The sequence below is a fragment of the Syngnathus leptorhynchus genome, chromosome 6 (genome assembly GCF_054491065.1).
Source record: "Syngnathus leptorhynchus isolate UIUO chromosome 6, UIUO_Slep, whole genome shotgun sequence".
Lineage (NCBI taxonomy): Eukaryota > Metazoa > Chordata > Actinopteri > Syngnathiformes > Syngnathidae > Syngnathus > Syngnathus leptorhynchus.
This window is the reverse complement of record NC_141200.1, coordinates 2,868,791-2,890,110: the sequence shown is the minus strand read 5'-3', so window position 1 is coordinate 2,890,110 and position 21,320 is coordinate 2,868,791. Positions and strand designations below refer to the sequence as shown.

The 21,320-nt window shown below is 44.5% G+C and overlaps 1 protein-coding gene across 9 annotated transcripts; it reads left to right on the top strand.

The window, feature by feature from the left end:
* Nucleotides 1–33: 33 nt before the first annotated feature.
* On the top strand, nucleotides 34–21,246 carry otogl (otogelin-like). Of its 9 annotated transcripts, none has more exons than XR_015066485.1 (58): nucleotides 34–407; nucleotides 626–668; nucleotides 1,256–1,334; nucleotides 1,561–1,639; nucleotides 1,712–1,804; nucleotides 2,528–2,682; nucleotides 2,788–2,909; nucleotides 2,987–3,192; nucleotides 3,555–3,679; nucleotides 3,753–3,859; nucleotides 3,947–4,053; nucleotides 4,174–4,320; nucleotides 4,495–4,603; nucleotides 4,691–4,737; nucleotides 4,820–4,965; nucleotides 5,179–5,305; nucleotides 5,417–5,594; nucleotides 5,688–5,812; nucleotides 5,947–6,156; nucleotides 6,321–6,489; nucleotides 6,846–6,920; nucleotides 7,153–7,196; nucleotides 7,396–7,561; nucleotides 7,975–8,082; nucleotides 8,344–8,482; nucleotides 9,107–9,241; nucleotides 9,328–9,474; nucleotides 9,800–9,919; nucleotides 10,042–10,158; nucleotides 10,953–11,109; nucleotides 11,180–11,206; nucleotides 11,284–11,463; nucleotides 11,583–11,861; nucleotides 12,511–12,628; nucleotides 12,693–12,772; nucleotides 12,903–13,429; nucleotides 13,934–14,111; nucleotides 14,199–14,341; nucleotides 14,707–14,730; nucleotides 14,830–14,922; nucleotides 15,065–15,254; nucleotides 15,345–15,562; nucleotides 15,639–15,780; nucleotides 15,944–16,129; nucleotides 16,370–16,582; nucleotides 16,660–16,764; nucleotides 16,837–16,944; nucleotides 17,145–17,246; nucleotides 17,313–17,417; nucleotides 17,508–17,548; nucleotides 17,643–17,709; nucleotides 17,834–18,009; nucleotides 18,107–18,211; nucleotides 18,293–18,412; nucleotides 18,753–18,798; nucleotides 19,004–19,142; nucleotides 19,371–19,442; nucleotides 20,043–20,118. XR_015066485.1 is itself a non-coding variant. In XM_085915057.1 (57 exons), exons 1-57 carry the CDS (start codon nucleotides 326–328, stop codon nucleotides 20,394–20,396), a joined length of 7,518 nt encoding a protein of 2,505 aa, XP_085771183.1. In that variant the 5' UTR covers nucleotides 34–325; the 3' UTR covers nucleotides 20,397–21,246. The 9 variants fall into 9 exon arrangements, 7 of the variants coding, with proteins under 7 accessions (XP_085771183.1, XP_085771184.1, XP_085771185.1 ...); XR_015066486.1 differs by having other exon boundaries at nucleotides 19,004–19,112; nucleotides 20,043–20,104; XM_085915057.1 differs by lacking the exons at nucleotides 19,004–19,142; nucleotides 19,371–19,442 and adding an exon at nucleotides 20,196–21,246 and having other exon boundaries at nucleotides 20,043–20,122.
* Nucleotides 21,247–21,320: the final 74 nt, after the last annotated feature.

Genomic DNA, 21,320 nt, shown 5'->3' with positions numbered 1-21,320 from the left:
TGAGTTCTGTGATAGGGACGGTGTTGTCTTTTCTTGTCCCGCCACTCTCGTCATAGGCGGTTATAATACAACAATAAGTGAAAAGACACCAATTATGTCCGTTTGTAATAACAATAGGGAGGAACCTGAAAACTTTGGCTAATTTGGACACCTGTTGAGCGGGCTGCGTGTCGTCTCACTCGGCAGGTAGCTAGCTCGTCTTTCCCTCCTACTTGGCGCCGTGTTGCGTTCTTCTTCTTCTTCTTCTTCTTCTTTGAAGGAGGAGTGTTACCGTGGTCCGGTCCAAGTATCTTCCCGAGACCAGGAACATGCACTTGATTGTGGGATGAGTCTCAAGCGGACAGTCAAACGGATTACTGTCATGTTGTTGTCTTTCTCCCACCTCCTCCTTCTTCTTCTTGTTGAGGGTAAGTTAGACAACTTTTCATGACAGATTTTCCAAAACTACTTTAACTATATAGGATTTAAACATGGTGTAATAAAATCGTTTAAGCACCAGCGAGTCACCGCCATACTTGTCGTTTTACGTTCTGTTGTATATTTATGCCATAGATAGAAGTGAAAGGTAGTTAAAATTTTTAAATGCTTCTTTACTTGTTTTCTTATTATTGTCTGGTTCGCTTAGGTGCTCAGAATCGACCTTCAGGTTCAGAAGCAAGGCTACAAAGGTATTTATAGAAATATATTTTCATTAAAATTTGTTTAAAAAAAAAATAATTTTCAATCATTTTTAACAACTATGGAACACTAGTGGTTAGCACATCTGCCTCACAGTCAAGAGGTTCTGGGTTTCTTTCGTTTATTACTGCTGCATTTGTTTTTAAATCAACAAATTCAAATAAACATTGAAAGCGAGCACAAAAATATTTTGACAGGAGTAAAGATTACACCACAATGAGTTAAACTTGTGTTTAAATGTGATTCAACTAAAATTAAGAAGCAGATAGAAAGGTCTTTAAGATCCAAGAATTTGTTTGTTCCTTATATGTGATATGTAAAAATTTTAATATACCTCTTCATGTTCAGTTCTTATTGGAACAGAAAAAATTCACAGGTAAAATTATTGATGAGGATATTGGCATTCAAGGATGTTTTTCAGCAATTGATTGTTTTGAATCCGTTGATGATTACTCTTGCACTTTTTGCAGCCTCTTTGACTGACAGTATGTCATAAGGTGGCGTGTAAAGTGCGCTTAAACCTTCCCTCTCACCACTCTTTCCCGCTAATGTGTGTTCGTGTATTTTATGTGTGCAGACGGGCTAATGCACTTCGAAGGAAACGGGATCTCCTCTGGGATGACGCTGGTTCACTACACCAAAGAGAACCAGAGCAGGTCAGGGTGCCCACATGCATTAAAAAAATAAATATAAAAAATGGCACACACGGCTGCCTTTGTAACGTCAAACACATTTATACTTTCTCAATGAAACTATTTATATTTCAAACAATAAAAAACATAATTTACCACTATACTGGTGATCAAAATAGTGGTCGTGGGAGGGCCAAGAATTTTTGAGGCATAAAAACTTTGACTATCTCTGATTTAAAACACTGACCAGACGTACAGACCGCTGCATGCTGACGAGACTCTGTCACGCAGTGTCTTGCACAACTATACAGCCAGAGACTCCTCGTCAGGTAAGCACCAATTTGAATATAATGATGTCACAGGAAGGAAGATAGTCACATTTCCCCCCCCCCCATCCTCAGAATATTGCAGCTGTCTCAATGGCGGCTGGTGTCAGGACGATGGCGTGTGTGATTGTACCCAGTTCCAGGCGCTGGGAAACCGCTGCCAAATTGGTGAGTAAAGTGTTAACACAAATGTGACATTCTCTATAAAATATTTATTCAGTGGTGGAATCTTAACTCCACATAGGTTCAATAAAGCCAATTGGACTGCTCTTGCTTGTTGAATACGTTTCATCGTTCATCCAAATTCTAAAGAAGCGATTTGCATATGTAATTCCACACACGTGCTACTCCCTGGTTATTTAGCTAGTATTCATGAAATATGTATGCGCCACAACATAATTAATTTCCGCACATCCCTTGCTCTCTATCCTACAAATACAGAGCGAGAATTGTCATAAAGACGTTTCTAATCTGATCCGCGCACATGTTGGAAGGAGATATGGGACCAAGCTGAAACTCGCAGATATATTTTATTTTACAATAACCAAGTGCTTTTTTCCGCCAAAGCCCAATTTTTTATTGCCGACTATTTTGCTAGATAAGGCTAATAGCTCAAGTAGCTGAGTTTGTGTAGATGGGGTAATCGTATATTTTATCAACTCATTTCCAGATAAAAAAGTATCAGATGTAAAAGTGTGGCCTTTGCTAAGAAGATAAGATGATTCATGGTTTCGGACCCCCCTAAATGTCAGCATTGTACGCTGTGGGGATTCAGTAAAGTGTGGAAAAATAATCCTCCTTAAGTAAACGATATCCAAAGATAAAAGTGAGAATGTTTTTCACGTTTTATTAATTGAATTTATGTCTCAAACTCTAAAACTGATCCGTCAGTACCAAACCAGGGTCAAGACAGAGACGGGATCTGCAGGTCCTGGGGTCAGCACCACTACGAGACCTTTGATGGGATCTACTTCTACTTTCCTGGGACGTGTTCCTACGTCCTGGCGCAGGACTGCCACTCTGCTACGCCGCAGTATACAGTGTGGGTAAGAGAAAAAAAATAAAAACATAATATGAATAATATGGCTGAAGATTTTGGCTCCATTTTTGCTTCCTCATGAATTTTGTCGTTCTCTGGCGTGTGTCTTCAGGTGCACAACAGCCGAGCGTGTGACGACAGTGTGTATTCATGTCCAAGAGCTCTCAGCCTGCTTTTCCCAAATGAGGAAGAGATCCACATCTCCGGATACTATGTCCACCAGGGAGGACGCAGGTATGTGATGTGCAGAGATGTGCTTATTCCACGAAGGATTTTCAAAGCTGAGAATTCCTGTCTTTGTGTATTTGCAGACTCAGCCTACCTCACACCATCGGTGGCGTTTTTATTGAGCGGCTGGCTGATTACATCCTGGTGAAGAGTGTTTTTGGTTTCTCACTGGCCTGGGATGGAGCCTCAGGGGTCTACCTGAAGATGAGCGAGGAGCACCACGGATCTCCCTGTGGCTTGTGTGGGAATTTCAACCACATTGCGGGTGATGACCTCACCACCGCCCGCGGTAAGAGCTGCTTTCTCATTCTCTTTTATTTACTTATCGTATTTTGTCAAAGGTTTGGTTGGAAGCAAGAGTGAGAATGGCAGAATTCCAGAGCTCGTTTTGACTTTTTCATTTTTTATTTTTGCTTGCGCCATCTAACATGGGTGGAGCTTCGTGTCGGTGCGTCAGAGACAATGATGTTGAAAGTCGGCCATTTTGATTCAAAGCTACCATTTTGGGATTATTCCAAGCCTCACTTTCAAACAAGGCAAATTTTTAAAAATCAGGCCCAATTGGTATCAAATTTGATGACTATTAAAAGTATTCACCATGTGCCTCGTCATCACCGCTCATCCATTAGCATCGTATGTCACGCGTTTCAGGCATACGCACCGACGAGCCCGCAGTGTTTGCTAACAGCTGGGCAGTCGACCTGCCTCACGAACGAGCCTGTCCTTCAGTGGACGTCGACTTCAGTGGCCCGTGTGACTCTGAATCAGACATAGACGTAAGAACCGCGTTGACTTCCAAAAGGCTTTGTGTGGCTTTTGACTCGATTGCCACGCCATTCATGTCTACAGGATGCCATCGAGAAATGCAGCGCTCTCCTTTTCTTCCCGTTTCTGTCCTGTCACGAGAATATTGATCCCAATCCATTTGTAGCCAGCTGTGTCTCTGACCTCTGTGTGTAAGTCACTCCACCGTTCTTTTTATATGTTTACTGCCATCGCTCGGCTACAGTCCCACATCACTTGAAGTGTATTTCTAATCTTAGGGCTGATGACGAGGAGACATTTTGCAGGGCCTTGGTGGAGTACACCCGGGCCTGCTCTCATGTGGGATACCCAGTGAGGGAGTGGAGAGATAGCTTTCCCTCTTGCAGTAAGTTCTCAGTACAACTTCCCACTCCTAACTCATCCATCAGTGAGTAAAGATGCTCTACAGTATTTCAGACTCATTTTGTGTTTATGTCTTGATGTGTGTGTAAATCCTGATCTGTAGATGATGGCTGCGAAGAGAGCTTCGTGTATAGAGACTGTATCAGTTGCTGCCCTCCCACCTGCACCTTTGAAAAAGAGTGCCTCGGAACCAACCTGCATTGCCTGGACGGCTGCTACTGTCCCGATGGTAGTGAAGACAAGGAACTTAGTAATTTGTGTTAACTGCTAGTTTCTGAAGTGCCTCCCCTGCCGTCAAGTGTGAAGTTGCACAACTAAGTAAATCTTCCTATTTCACAAACCGAGCAAGCCGTGTTTACCCAGGGGGGGGTAAAAATCAATCGACTCCTTTGCTTGCCACTAATTCCTAATTGTTTTCCGTCAGGGCTCATTCTACAAAATGGAACATGCATTGCTGCTTCTCAGTGCCCGTGCGTTTACCACGGTTCGTCGTACGTGCACGGACACGTGCTTAGACAAGGCTGCAATGTATGGTGAGTGTTGACACGGATTCTATTAAGAAAGATACATTTCTCCAACGTGCTGTTCAACAACTAATACTTTTTTTTTTTTTTTTTTAGTATTTGCATGGGAGGCGTATGGAACTGCACCGAAAACAATTGCACCGGTGAGTTTCTCTGACCTTCTGTTAAGAAATCAATGAACCGGTGATTCCATTATTTCACTCCTTCGATCCATCCCACCCTCAGCCGAGTGTTCGGTGATGGGCGACGTGTTTGTGACCACTTTTGACGGGAGGATGTTTCTCCAACCGGGCGCGTGCCAGTACGTCCTGGCAAAAAGCCGCGACAGCAGCAAATTTACCATCACGCTGCAGTACACGACCTGCACTGAGGTGCTCAAGAGATGATGTCTACACCATATGAGGAGCCGTTGGGGGACATAATTCAGGATTCGCTCTCACATACACCTTTTTATAACTGACTCACACTGTGATGAACCCGTCTGACTTTCATACAGAGTAATCCTGAATTATGTTCCCGATGACCCCTGATACGGTACGTCCACATATACATCATTTTTGAACCTCCCTTTTTTATGTGAACAGAAGCAGGTGTGTATTCAGTCGGTGACGCTGGTGCTGGAGGAGGACGTCGGTCGTCAAATCACTCTGACCAGAGAAGGAGGAGTAATGATTGGCGTCAACTCGGCACCCATCTTGCCTTATATTGACGGTGGCTATTGACTACTCCTTTCACTCACATTGAACTATACCACAGAAGAGTTTTAAATCAAGTCAACACTTTCCCTTTATTATTATTTGTTTTTTTTATTTGATTGTGTAGACGCAATAGACGTGCGCAAGCTGACATCGGTGTTCACCCAACTGAAGGCACGGGTAGGGTTGAGGTTGCATTACGATGGCCCAGGTGGGCGAGTCCATCTGCAGCTGGACAGCCGCTGGCGTGGATCGACGCTCGGACTTTGCGGGACCTTGAATGGAAATCTTCGAGATGATTTCCTGTCAGTCTGCATGTTTCACTTCATATGCCAATGAAGTCTTTTTTTATTTCATTTTGTATATATATATTTTTTTTTTTCCCTAACTGTGATTAGGTCTCCCGCTGGTATGATTGAGGGTACGCCACAGCTTCATGCAAACGCTTGGAAGGTGTCTTCAGCTTGCGTTGCGCCGGTTAACCTGCCCATTGTTGACCCGTGCGAGGTGAACCTACAGAATGGTAATTTGATTCATCAAAGTAAAGATTGAAGTGGAAACTCGGCAGACATTGTCTTCATCTTTTAATACATTTGTTGCACTTTTTTTTTTTAAACATATATGTATTTCATATGTATTGCACGCGTATCTTTTCAGTATTTTATGCTTCCCAATGTGAGGTGCTCCTGGGGAGTGTGTTCACCCCGTGTCACAGCTACATTGGTCCAAACGTCTACCGGCAGCAATGTCGCTACCAGGCCTGCCGCTGCGGGAGCACTTGTCTGTGCACAGCTCTGGCACACTACGCCCTGCTCTGCTCCAAGCACGGCGTTGACATTAATTTCCGAGCGCACGTCTCTGAATGCGGTGAGTTGCGCAAGCCGCTGGAGTGAGTTTAATCACTGGAGATTTGATAACAATATCTCTGCATAATTATAATATTAAATTAGAGTTTATGGGATCTTTTGTTTGTTCTAAAAAGTAGGTCACGCCCCCCCCCCCCCCCCCTTCTCTTGGTTGTGTACATTTAGGAGTGGTTTGTCTCGGAGGGATGCTGTACCACTCTTGTGTGTCGTCCTGCGGGCGGTCCTGTCGAGCTGCGTCCAGCGTGGAGATGTGTAACCCCGACGACTGCGCTGAGGGGTGTGGCTGTCCTGACGGCAGTTACTATGACGACGTGCGCCAGCGATGTGTGCGCCTGTAAGACTTCTCCAGTCTCCAGTGGAAATAGGATGTGAACACACGCCTGTTTAAATCCTATTTTTGTTTTTTAATGTACTACCATGACAAAGCATTTCAAACATCCAATATTTTGTGCAGCACTTTTGCTTCATAGTTGGAGCCTTTTCCAGCTGACCAGAGTTGATGAATTTTGCAAAATATCGTATTTTCATATCAAACATTTGCACTCATTTATGACCTGGAATTTAAATGAAAACGTGGGAAATCCCACATAGCAAATGTAAAAACAACAAAAAAAAAAAGAACCAAGATCAGTAACAAGGATGTGTTCATATCAGGAATGGTCATGAGCTTGTCGTTTCTGTTTCTGGCAGGGCCCAGTGCCACTGCTACACCATGGCTGGTGTGTCTCAACCAGGCGAGGTCGTCTTCAGCGCCACTGGACCCTGGTGAGTCATAGCTTGCTTGTTTGAAAAAAGGAGAAAAGCATTTTGGCTACTCGCCCACTTGCATACCCACGCCACATTGGAAAAACAAATACAGTGAAGCCTATGAGACCGAGTCCTGACACATATTGCAAAAATTCACAAATAATAGATTTATTTTTTTACGATTGCCTCCATTCATTGTGTCATCATTCATGCTCTTGGGCTAACCTCTCTTTCCTGCATTTTGTACCAGCCTGTGCAGGAATGGGAAGCTGGAGTGTGTGCCAGAGGAAAAAGGTAACCCCGCTCCATTAGCGCTCCCCCTTCCTTCAGTTCTTGTTTCTTCTCACAACAAAGTGCTGTTTCAGGCCGGGTCTCTCTTGCTGAAATCAAGCTTATGTTCGTAGACCTGTAGCTCTTTTCCCAGGATGACCAAGTGTAGTTGGTGAGAAGGAGAGAGGCATTGATTTACCCATGTGTGTGTGTGTGTGTGTAGAGCCAGACAGCCCAGAGATCGGGCAGTGCCCCACGGGTAAAGTCTACCACAGTTGCGCCGAACAGAGAGGCGGCGGGGCCTGCGCGCCGACGTGCCGCAACCTAATGTTGAATGTCACCTGCCCGCCCAACACGCCTTGCATCCCGGGCTGCATCTGCCCTCCTGGGTAATTATTCATTCGTGTCAGAAAGGTCCTTACAAGTACGTCGAAATACTAACAAATTAAAAAAAAAAAACAGCGCAATTTCAGCTCTTTTGGCAAATCGCTGACAAAATGATCTCATTAAAGAGATTAATTTTCAAATGTATGCAAGTGGATGTGAGCACAAAAGGACGAAAAAACCCGAGGCTCTCTGTGAGATGGAGACGTAATTAGTGGGTAGTCATCTACAATGATTAAAGCCACGGTGTACTTAATCAAGAAAGAGCATGCCGCGTATGCTTTCATCTTCATGATCTTCACATTAAATATTAGTACCGTGTTTTGCATATCTGTCTTTCTTCTTCACAGAATACACCCGTGTCACTACAATCCGCTTCTGAAAATATATTTGTATGCTTGCTATATTCTATTTACAGGCTGGTGCTGCACCGTGGGGAGTGTTACTATCCCGAGAACTGCCCTTGTGTCTGGCTTGGCCTGGAGTACCTCCCTGGAGAAACTGTGGAAACGTCCTGTTATAAATGGTATGTCAAAGGCCCGCTCGGATCGGCTTTTTATTATTCTCCTGACGAATGAACGGGGCCCAGCAGAATGCCAGAAAAGTCGTCCATTTTTGTAATCTCTATATCCTGGTCCAAATGTATACCTAATTTTGTGTTGACGCTGCCATTAGGGCAAATTCCTACTCAGGAAATCGTCCAAGTAGAAACAAGTGTATGAGACAGATGGATGACACTATTTTATGAATTTTTTTTTTTTCTTCTTTTGTGTGTGATTCTCCTCAGCGTGTGTCACCGTGGCTATTTTAACTGTAGTTATTCACCGTGTCCAGCTGTGTGTACCGTCCACAGCGATAGACATTACCACACCTTCGACGGCCTGGAGTACGACTACCACTCGGACTGTCAGGTCTACCTGCTCAAAGTAAGTGCGGCCTTTGCCGTTTGAAAAGTACATTCTACTACATTGCGATGTGGTTCCGAACCGGTCAATTACAGAATGTCTTGCTCTGAGAGACATTTTCAGAAATAGTCGGATAACAAAATAATGAGATGTTTTAATTTCACACTTGATTCCAGCGAGTCAAAAATTTGTATACGCCGTCCTTGAAAAGTACATTTTTAGTACCACTTAAAAGAAGTTGCATCACTCACCGGTTTTGACCAAATGTGATTTTACTCTGATAAAGAGCAGCCAAGTCTCTGAGTGTTTTTTTTTTCTTCTTCTCTTTTTAATCAGAGTAGGTAAAGGCATGTGTATGTGTGTACTCCTTTGTTTTGTGCCCTGGTAATGCTAGGCAAGAATTTAGCACGACAAAGAAACCAGTGTTCAGCCCAAACCTCAGGGCTCTTGAGCTCCCAGGGATATAGAATTAGAAAAGCTGGAACAGGCGTGCCGATTGAGACCTGACAGATTTGCAGACCACCGTGGGTCCTAGCAGTTTCATTACGCTGTAGTATTTCCTGAGTGTGTTCAATCCAAATGTCAATGTTAGGTGATTTCCTCAAAGGGGATTTTCTTAATGAATGACCTTCATCCTTTGCGCAGAGTTCAGGAGAAACTGAAGTATCCATTGTTGCCCAAAATAAGGACTGCTATGAGAGTGGCATTGTGTGCATGAAAACACTGGTCATACATGTGGGACTTACCAAGATCTACTTCACGGACAACTCTGGCAATCCTGTACACACTCACACAAACTCGTAAAAAAGAAAAAAAAATTCAAATCTATGCAAAGAAGACATGTGATTGTCACTTTCCCCATGCAGAGCCCATCCACTGTGGTGGGTCGAGAGTCGGTGTTCAATCTGTGGAAAGCCGGCTTCTACACCGTGGTCCGCTTCCCCGATCAAGACTTGACCATCCTCTGGGACCGTAAGACAACGGTGCACATCAGAGCCGGGCCGCGGTGGAAGGTTTGCAGCTGTCAATCATTTTAAATTAGGACAGATTTCATAGTCCCTCCGACTGCTCCTGCTTCCCATCGTTGGGACCTGGGGAAGGCATTTTATTGGCAGTCAGTCAGCGGGGCTATCAAGCCTTTTCCTCCACAGCGTGATCCAGCCTAGCTACATTTAGGGCGGACAAACTCTGGATGGGGTCGGTAAATTAGCCTCACTGTTACATAACAGGCACACTTGCCCAGACAAATAGACAGACAACAAAACATGTTTAATTTCGTTTGGCACAATGACGTATTCCATTCTATATCCCTTTTTAAAGCAAATTTTTCTTCTCCAGGGTCTTCTCAGCGGACTATGTGGCAATTTCGATGGTGTGACTGTTAACGACATGACCACGTCCAGCCACATGGAGGTTAACAACGCGCAGACCTTTGGCGATAGCTGGGCGCTGGGACAGGTACGAAGCCACACACACACACACACACACACACACACACACACACACACACACACACACACACACACCACTCGCTATCTTGCTTACCATCATTCTTGCCCCTTGTGTGTGTGTGTGTGTAGTGCCAAAGTGACTACGTTGTAGAGCGACCGTGCGAAGCTGACTTGGGGAGACAGCCGTACGCTAAGAGGGAATGCGCACTCCTCTACAGCGAGGTTTTTGCATCGTGTCATAATGTGGTGAGTAGGGATGCAGTAGTAACTGTAAATGAGTATTTTGACACAAATAATCTCACAGGCACAGACTGAAGTTCATTTACGGTTTTTTACATGTGTGGCCAGTAGATGGAGTCCTATATTTGCGTACATGAGACCACAGCTCCACAACAAAGCACAAAGCCCAGAAGGCTTGATGTATTACAGTACTTAGTAGAGATGAGCACATATAATTGAAGAATGCCCAGACACTGATTAGAGGATGATTGATCATGTAGTGCACATCATATGATGCTTGTGTGAGCCTGACATACTTACTTAAAGACAAGCAAAGTTAATAACCAATAAAAAAAATCATATTTACCAAAACACATACTTTTTTTTTTTTTTTTCATATTGGGTGTGACTCAGAGTTGAGTTGAGCTGTCCTTTGGACTAAGGCAATTTTTTGCACAGGCATATTGACTCTGTCATATTGGTTACCCGATCCCTTCTGTGCCGACCCACAATTCTTTGTACTGATATCTCATCGCTGATCTGAATTATTGACAACTCCTTTAAACAAGGCCTCCCTTCATTTACCCCAATGGAGACACAGGGATGGTTGCACTTGCATGAGTCAATCAATCATTTCAATCAAACAATCGGATTTGATCTACAAAATGTTTCGTACATTAAAAATGCATCACAACATGATTTACAGAGAAGAAAAAAAATTCAAAGTAGCAAGTAAACAGAAGCTTAATTACTTCCCACTAGTGGAGAGTGTTGGTGTCCAATGTAGTGATCTTCATGAACATGACTTGCCTGCCCTGTAGGTGGATGTGTCCTGGTTCTACAGAAACTGCCTGACCGACACTTGCAACTGCGACCGGGGGGGCGACTGCGAGTGTCTGTGCACATCCATCGCCGCCTATGCCCACAAATGTTGCCAGCACGGCATCACCATACACTGGAGGTCGCCCTCTGTGTGTCGTGAGTTTACAAACACACACAAATCACATGATGATTGTCAACCATGACCTCTAATTTTTCTTCATTTCAGCCCAGGATTGTGAATACTACAACCAAGGTAAATTTATATAAATAAATATCATCGCGGCTCTTCCTTCCTTCCTTTGAGATAGACTCCTGTTATGTTCATCTTAGCTCTTGGCGACGGCCCGTATTCCTTGGTGAGCGCCGTCCACAACAACACAATGATGGGAGTGAATCGCACCAGTGGCTCAGTGTTTCCTTTGGCGAGAGACACGTCAGGCCATTCGCACGTCGCGGGCCTCCTCTTCAACTTTATGGTCACGGCAGGTCTGCACAGGAACAGGACTTCACGTAAGCAGGTTCTACTATAGTCTAACCTCCAAAGTGGAACACGGGAACAGGGCCGGGCAAGTCAAAGGACGGAGGGGAGAATATTAAAAGCCGACACACTCGCATGTTTATCTCCCCAGGCGTCCCTGCGGTGTCACTAGAGTCAGCCGAGAGACCCAATTTCTTCATCGTGGTGTCGGGGAAACGATGTGTCCAGCTGGAGCGTTGGAGTCGAGGGGAAGATTTTAGACGGCGGGCGACATTCATCCAGCATCAGGGGCTGTTTCTACCCGGTCACACCTCGTTTGAACTCGCCAACCAACCGGGGATCTTTCTGACCCTGACACGCACCACCGCTCGAGCTCTGAGATATGACACCTCTGGCGCTTTCAAAGCCAGCAGCAGCTTCATACTCGAAGGTGTGTAACTTGTCTGTAACACTTTGCTGGAAATAGTCCTCAATGTCAGGGGTTACCAAACTTTTTTTGGTCCAGGTATCATTTTCAAGAGAGAGAGTTTTCCAAGGGCTCGAACGAACATATGCCGACTCAAAACGCATGAGAGTTATTTACTCAAATGACATTATTTTTAAAAAGCTCAACCAAAGTATTTATGAGCTCTTTAATAGAAAGAAACTGAACCAAATGCAATATAATTTAAATCAACATTTCTTTTGGCAAGATTGTTTTTAAAACCAATAAACAGCTCGCCTTGAAAAACCCCATGGAGTTCTTAAGACGAGTTTATTTATTTTACCTACATCAATAGAATGATGGGATTTCTTACTCTAAGATAAATTACTCATCTATATAATTTGTAATAGTGAAGAAGAAGATTTGTGTCAAGTCACTATGATATGAGAACTTTGAATTGGCCCAAAGCAAAGATAGGAACAAATAATTGGTTCAGTTCCCACATGTTGCCTTGCACATTTTGTAAAATGCCACAACATCTAATTTATTGATGGATGTACCCCCAAGTTATCGTCTTGGACTCCAGTTTGAGAATCGCTGCTCTACATTTATACATGCATCAGCACTAACCAATTTGCTTGCTCTCTTCATGCAGAGACTCATTTTGTCATCCCCTACCGGATGATGTGTGAGTGGCGCTATCTAGCCTGCGCCAGCCCTTGCGTGCGCACTTGCACTGACCCAGATGCTACACGCTGCAACTTTCTGCCTCTGTAATAGCACCGCCTCTCACGACGCACGCTCGACTGTATTTTAACGTTATTTTCATCATCACAGGGTGGAGGGCTGTTTCCCACGATGTCCCAAGAACATGGTCCTCGATGAAGTCACCAGCAGATGTGTCTACCTGGAGGATTGTAAGTAATGCTTTTAATGGAACCTCTAAAGTTGAACAATCCGTTATGGGATGCTGGGCAAACTTTGGATATTCCCATTTCAGTGGTATTTGACAACAAAACTATTTGTGATAACACTTGTCCTTTTCAGGCGTGACTCTCCCCCCGATTCCCACCCCCTTTGCGTTTGTGACACGGCCCGACGTAACTACAACATCGCCACCAGCGACGCTTTCAACAACGAGCACCACTCGAGTCCTCGCAACATCTTCAACCACCATGAGGCCATCCACCGTCGTTACTACTTTCAGTCCATCTCCGCCAGGGATCCCCAGCACTACAATCGCCCTCACACCAACTCAAACACCCTCAACTGCTCCCACATCGCCCTCTATATCGCCCCTCATATCAACTCCAACTCCTCCAGTTACTCCCACCGCTCGCATTACGGCGCCATCAACGTCACCGGGGACGTTGACGCCACCTTCTGTCATCTCCCCCGAAACTAGTGCCGTTACCACATCTACTCCGCCTCAAACTCAGTCCACTGAGGCAACCTCAATGCCAAGTTCCACCAAGCCAGTGACCGCAGAAGTGTCGACAAGTCAAGACACCTTCCCGACAGAAGAGGAGGCGTTGACAACCTCTCCATTCTTAATGCCCACAACGCCCTGTACTGTAAGTGTTACGACATCTACCAGCACGAACACACACAGTGTGATTATTTTAGATGTACTTTTGTTGTATTGAGAGACACAAAATAGTCACAATCCTCCTTAGAATCAAGATGGAGCTGTCCTGTCCTATTGTTTCCCTTCTCATTTTCCTGGCTCCCTATTCTCTCCCATCCCGTCGTTTTGTCCTATTTGCTACTTCTCACCTACCCTCTTCACAGGAATTGCCTGACTGACTAACCCTCTTCTGTCCCATTTGCCACTCATTTCATCCCCTCCTGCCTGACTTACTACCCAATCCCGTCCTATTCAATCTTGTCCTATTTGGTAGTATAAAGCATATTGTCTCATTCTAGTCAATATTCAAATGAAAAACACTTTTGTAAACTGAAGACCCCCTGCGGTACCGTTTGCACTTTGATCTATAAAAAAAAAAAAAAACATTACTCTCCTGTGTTCTTTCCTCTCCCATTTTAATTGTACACACCTATGCCGCATTTCCCTTCAGCCTCCATACGTCCACCGTATCAACGAGTGCGCGGAGGTCATTTGTTTCAACGGGCAGCTGCTGCTTTACAACGCATCCCTGCATTGCCGCTCCGACACCACCCGACCCAGATGCAACCTGCTAGGCCTGCCTGTCCTCATCAACACGGACCCCTGCTGCCCACAGTGGCGTTGCCCTTGTAAGCCACGTCGTCGCTCATTGATATAGCGTACAGTGATGGTGCAGGTTTAACAAGACGGATGATCAAGAGCGGCTGCTTTGCCAGGTCGTTGCTCTGTGATGTCTGACCTGCGCGTGATCACGTTTGATGGCAACAATGTGGCCTTGTATGATAACGGCTCCTACATCCTGGTTAAGCTGCCGGGAGAAACCATTATTGGCACGGTAGAGAAATGTCCAACCAGCCAGGTAATACAAAACACAAATTACTTTATTAAATAATTGTTCACAATGAACCTTCTACATCATGTCATAGTCTCATATAAACATTAATAATTAAAAAAGTGACATATTACTTTTTTTTTTTTTTTTTAACAGTTTTAAACACATATTAAACATTTGCAAAGCTTTGTATAGTCAGATATAAAAATCTACAGTCCTTTGAATAAATAAACATTTCTAAAGACAAATCTTTCTTTTTTTTTCAACATGTACTCTATTTAGTTGGGTTCTTCTAAGTAGTCTCTCCTATATTCATATTTCAAATTCTCTTTTTTTTTTTGCGGCAGTCTGAATTATTATTCTTATTAGGTTGTTTTTTGTTTTGCTTCCAGAGCGTCAATTCAATCAGAAGACCTGTGAGTGGTACATGCACAGCTTGTTCCATTACGATTGTTTTGTTTGTTTGTTTGTTTGTTTGTTTTCTAAAATATGCTTTCATTTTCTTTTCACCACAGAGTCTAACAGGTGGAACATCTGGTCTGTGTTTGAAGAAATTAAATATCACAACCTCTACTGACCGTATTGTTCTCAATCGACTGGATCGAAAGGTGACTCTCTTAAGCAGATTTTAAAATTCACTTTATTCCATTTGAATATTCCTAATTTGCAGGTGAATTGCCTTGTCACGGAAAATATAAAAAAAATGAAGTATTGCATTTTATGAAGATGCTCCGTGATGTGCATGTTTAGGTGACAGTGAACTACAGGCCCACCAGGCTGCCATTTTCACTCCACTCTCTTCACGTGGAAGACACTGGCACAATGTATCTGATCAAAACACCTGGCCACGTCAGCATTCAGTGGTATCACAGCACAGGGATCATAGTGATGCAGTACACGATCCCAAAGGAAGCATCTGTGCCCACTCGAGGTCTTTGCGGTGAGTGGCAGCATCGCATAAAAGGCCTAACGGGGGGAATCAACACGAGTTGACATTTGGAGATGACCTCTTGTCAACCTGTCATGGCAGGTTACTGCGACGGCAACCCGGAGAATGACCTGAAATTGCCTAATGGCACCGTGGTGAGAGAGGTGGGAGACATGATGCTCCTCCTGCAGGCTTGGAGGCTCCCCGTGCCCGACGAAAGCGAGCACACTCGCAGGGTCAGCGACAACTGCACCGTCGGGGACTGCTCCAGCTGTCTCTCCATGCTTCGTCAGAGGGCATTTACACCGTGCCATAGCAAGGTGTGTCATCACTCTTAATGCGCAGCAGTTCATAAAGAAACACACAAATTTGACATTGCTTATGCCTGTTTTGCAGGTGCCCCCGGATCAGTTCTGTGACATCATGTGGGCGGGCGACCTGCACTACAAGGACCACCAGTGTGACTTCCTGGCGGCGTACGTGGCTGTCTGCTACACACACCAAGTGTGCGTCAGCTGGAGACGACACAATTTCTGCCGTGAGAAGACACACGCACGCTTTTATTTCGAGTGGTCACTGTGTACAGTGGTAAAAAAAAAAAAAGGAGGGCTAAATAATAATATTTCAATTCATTTCAATGTGGGAAGTTGATTTGTGAATTGCGTTACAAGCATGGTCAAAGCTCAACATTCCTCGGGCAGCTCTGCGGTGCCCACCCGGCAAGGAGTACCGTCCTTGCGTGAACACCTGCGCCAGCATCACCTGTCTGAACAAGGACTACTACGAAGAGACATCTTGCCCCTTTGTCCGAGAGGAGTGTGTTTGCCGCAGCGGGACCCTCTTGCATCGCGCCGATTCCCCGCACTGCGTGACTGAGGATCGCTGCGGTGAGTCGCAATGAAAGACGAAAAAACATTTTTCTGTCATCTTGGGGATCAATTGTGATTTGAGAGTGGCATCGTGCACCAGTTTGTAGATGGCTTTCTGATCATGATGCTTGCTGATCATGGAGATGTCAGAGCGTTTTGAGCCAGAGGCAGCCACCAAATTTTATACGCGGATAAAAAAAAAAAAAAACTGGAAAAGACCACTTTGCTCCTCTGTGAATCCCCATCTGGCTTTTATAGCATGCACTGACAACGAAGGCAGGCACCGGGCCCCGGGCGAGGTTTGGAACGGCTCCGCTCAAGGCTGCTGCCTGTACAAGTGCATGGAGAACGGCTCCGTGCTGGCCGTGGAGCCCGATTGCGGCTTTGTCCCGACGCCAACGTGCGAGAGGCAAGGAGAGTACGTGCTGGATGTGCTGGAGGAAGGCGCCTGCTGTCCCAAGAAGATCTGCGGTGAGTTCAAGTGTAAAAAAAAATCACAATCGTGGTTTGACTCAAAGAAAGTTTTCTCACCACGCCCTTCCCTCCAGATTGCAACATGACCATATGTGACAACGAAGCGCCGGCTTGTGACGAGGGCGACCGACCGGTGATCGGTTACAGCGCCCTCTCTTGCTGCCCGGAGTACCGATGTGGTGCGATCAAGCATCATTGTGTTTGACATTTGTCCTTAACACTGTGTTGAATTTGTCACCCACCTTCCGCAGAGTGTGACCCTGCAGCATGCCCACCCGCCCTTTCCCCTGACTGTAGGGAAGATCAGTTTTTAGTGGAGATACGAGAAGAAAAACTATGCTGCTATTCTTACCTCTGTGGTAGGCTGGATATTTATTAAAAACCTCAAAGGAGACATTTACTCTTTTTTTTTTTTTTTTTGCACAATTAAAATAATATATCCTAATGTGCACAGTATGTGCTTCTATCATTATAAAACATGATTATAAAACATTGTCTCACTTTGTCTATTGCAAAATAAATGTTTAGGAAATGCTGTAACGGTATGTTTTGTCTGCAGTGTGTAACCCATGCTCGGAACCTCCGCCAACCTGCTCGCATGGAGAAATCCTGGCCGTGGATCTGAACACCACCCACAGCTGCTGTCCACAGTACCTTTGTGGTGAGCGGTGCCGCCATACGGCATAAAGGAAAATGTTCTTTTCTTTTTATTTCTTGTGTGTCGTAGTGTGTGATGTCAACAAATGCCCCAAATTATCCATGAGCTGTTCACCGGGTCTTACTTTGGTCGAAACTACTCCTCCAGGCTATTGCTGTCCGCAGCAACGCTGTGGTACATCAACACTTGAATTTCAAGCTTGTTCTTTATCTTTCTGGCCAAACCTCACGTATTCTCTTTTTTTTTTGCCTTTATCGCTCCTAGAATGTCAATGTGAGGACAGTGCTCTCCAAGTGTGCCAGCTTGTAAGTAAGCCCTATTAAAACCAACTCCAAAGCTTGGTTTTGTTCACACGGAGACAGCAAAATCGCTTTAGTCATGGCTTTTATCCTCTCTCAGGGGGAGGTTCTGTTCGAGGTCCCGGATCTTAGCAGCGGCGACTGTAGCTGTCCTCGACACGCGTGTCGTATGTGAAACGCAAGCACAATGTGGTGCCAGATCCTGAGATCAGCCCACATGCTAAAAAAGATTTTTTTTTTTTGCCCTTTACTGTTATTATTGATTTCATGCATGTGTGTGTTTGGCTTTAGAGAAAGCGGAAGTGTGTCTTTTCCAAGGGGTGACAGTCCTGGGACCCGGTCAGTCCCTTGTTCAATACTTTGAGGCCTTGTGCTACACTGTCCATTGCCTTCACCACAGAGATCCAAACACGGGCTTCTACGCCATGGAAATCACGTCGGTTAACTGCTCCCAACAATGCGAACCGGTATGTACGATAAATGTATGGCTAATGGATTTTCATATAACAGCTTCAATTTTTAAGAAGGGTAAACACAAGGCTTAAGTACTTTTCTTCCCAACAGAACCAAGTATACGCATCTTCCACCGACCCCCAGGTGTGCTGCGGCTCCTGTAAAAACGTCTCCTGCTTGTTCGCCAACGAAAATGGAACGACAGAGATTTTTGCCGTGAGAGCAAAGAAAAACGGAACAACATTCAATTTCTTTTTTTGAAATGTGTAATGAGTGGAATGGTGTGTTTGTGCGCAGGCGGGGAGCTCCTGGGTTGAGAACTGCACTCGTTACGACTGCATGGAAACGGCGGTGGGAACTGTGGTGCTGGCCTCCAGCGTGGTTTGCCCACCTTTCAATGACACAGAGTGCATTCAGGTATGTGACCGAGGACAGAACTCAAAATGGACAAAAGTATTGGGACAACCGGCTTCAGCAAGTAACAGTCAAGCAAAATGTGAATTTTTATCCGTCGCGCCTGAGAGATGGTTGGGAAAAGAAATATGATGACTTAAGATCATATGATTGCACAAGTGCGCACACCGTCATCATTGGAAACGTGGCTATGTTCTGAATTGACTAATCTCATTCAAACTTAAAGTGGGAGTCGACCCACAACTGTCATTTAAAGTGCCTCAAATCAAGTTCAGATGTTCAAACATGGTCACAATCAAGATCAGAAGATGAAATATAAGTAACAAAGATTCTCCACTTGCAGAGTGGCGGTGTGGTCCAGAGCTATGTGAACGGCTGCTGCAGGACATGTGAGTCCCTGTGTTTATTTACGCTTGAGATGGGTGAGCGCCTTGTTGCCTGACAGCAGATATGGGCTTATTGGCTGAATATATATTTTTTTGGCGTGGGGTGCGCAGGCTGTTGTAGCAATTGGCGATCAATCCTGATGCTTGGCCTCTTTTCCATTTCCCCACAACCTGCGGCTTTTGTCTGATGATCGGCACCTGGAAAAAGTGGAAGTTATAATCATCTGTGCAGCAACACTGTAATGGTACGCTTCGGGCGATCGGAAGTGGATTGTTTCTTCACCGCTTGCCTGCTTTGACCTTGCAGTTGCTCTGCGGTGAGAATGGAAGCTGGTGCAGAGATTCAGGTGTTCTAAAGGCATTCTGTGATTTGGTTTAATTATGATTTTTTTTTTTTTTGTCGGGGGGTGAGGAAAAGAAAGCAAAATCCCTGTGCATGTGAACTGCGCTTGGCTTCGTCCTCTGTTTCTGTGCCATGTTGATTTGTTGATGTCTTAATTTTTTTTTAGTTTTTTTTAATTATTGTTGTGTTCTCCCGGCGCTTTCTTTCTTGGCTGTCCTGACGATGCAACCAGGTGCTGGAGCGGGTATTTTACCCCTTACCTTTAATCCCGTAACCCCCACTGGTAGTACTAACTGTGACACAGGTATGTGCTGCTTGATATCAGATAATGAAGCCCCACGCAAATTGATTGATTTCCAGTGATCGCACATTCAGTCCCCATTGTAGCCAAGAATAGTGCAAGCACCCCACCAATATATTACCTGCTGCTGGGCAACAAAGCATCCAGCTCAATAGTCCTCACTTAGCCTCTAATAGAATGTGTGTTGTGTGTGTGTATCTGTACTTGTGTTTTTCATCATCATTTGTGCCAATGATAAATTGACCATTCAACCACCTGAGCCACGCCGCCCCGAAAATCAATCCCAATCAATTATCCCCATTCAGAGGAACTTTAATTCCACTCATACGTTCCAGCCCTGCAAAAAAAAAAGAAAAAAAGAAATGAGAATAAAATAACACCACGTACGAAAAAGAGTCAAGGACCCATGCCTGAAACTAAACAGGATGTTGACCATTTTGTTTAGAAGCCACTTCATCAAGCATTTGCCTTGAAAATATAAGGGCCTGTTTACAGATGATTGCAACTTTAATTATCTCTGTAAAGGTACATCATTTTTGATACGACCTCAGTGTAGGGTTACTAAATAGTCATCCATCCTCTTTTTTTATTTTCTGAGTACAGGCAAAGAGGACGGAAAGACATGCAAGCGAGTGGCCATCCGGACCACCATACGTAAAGATGACTGCAGGAGCAACACGCCCGTAAGGAAATATCACGCACCAAATCACAAGACCGTCACATGAATCTTCATCCTCTACGCTGACATTGTCACAGGTGACAGTCTTCTCCTGTGACGGCAAATGTCCGTCGGCCACCATCTTCAACTTCAACATCAACGCTCACGCCAGGTTCTGCAAGTGCTGCCGCGAGAACGGACTGCAATCCCGCTCGGTGGCGCTCTACTGCACACGTAACGCCACCAGCGTGGAGTACCGCTTTCAAGAGCCCTTGGACTGTACCTGTCAGTGGAATTGAATGAAAGGCTCTGAGATTTGTGATGCGGCTATGACATAATACACGGAAGGTACCGTTTTTAACTTTTTGTACAGCGCTTAAAGATGAAGGTGGCACAAGGTCATTTTTCAAAGTTTTAGGACATACAACAATTTTTTTTAAGACATGTCAAACATTTTTTGGGAGATATTTTCTGGTCTAAATAATGCCAACATACTTTGTAGAGCGTTCAGTTGGCCTGGCGCAATTTGCTTATATCACCCTCATGTCAGATGAGCACATTTGCTTATTTAATAATACGCCTCAAAAATAGTCTAGACCATATTGAAGTTGCTTTGATCTACATTTGTTTGTTTTTTATGCCAAATTCACATTGGCAGATATTTGATATAGATCTCCGGTTACCCAACCGTGGCGCATATTTCGAATGTGCCACTTGAAAGCGAAACGTCATTTGAATTGTGCAGGATAAATCTAACATAAAAGCCACATTTGTTACATTTGGCTGCATATTTTTTGGATGACCATGAGTCTTTTTGAGCAAAGAAACGGATTCAGCACGTGTCGAGGTTATTTCCTTTGTGAGAATCACTTTTCCATAACCCAACTTCTCCTTAAGCTCGTTTCTCTGCGGGGCTTCGACAGTTAAGTACACCACACACCATAAGAGCTTGTCAATCTTTGTGTGGTGTCTGAAATCATTAAAAAAAAAAACATTCATGCTGGAAAGGTTTTGAAATGATTTCTCTCATGTTTTTATATCACAAAAATCTGCCACTTGAACAGACGTGTGTCGACTTTTTATATCCACTGTATATGGCCTGCCATTTGCTGGTGACCAGTCCAGGAAAATATATGTACTTCTTTTTTCTTTCTGATTCAGTATGAAACGTTTAAATTCAAAGTAATCATTGGTGCTGTCACAATGTTGTCTCAACTCCAGTC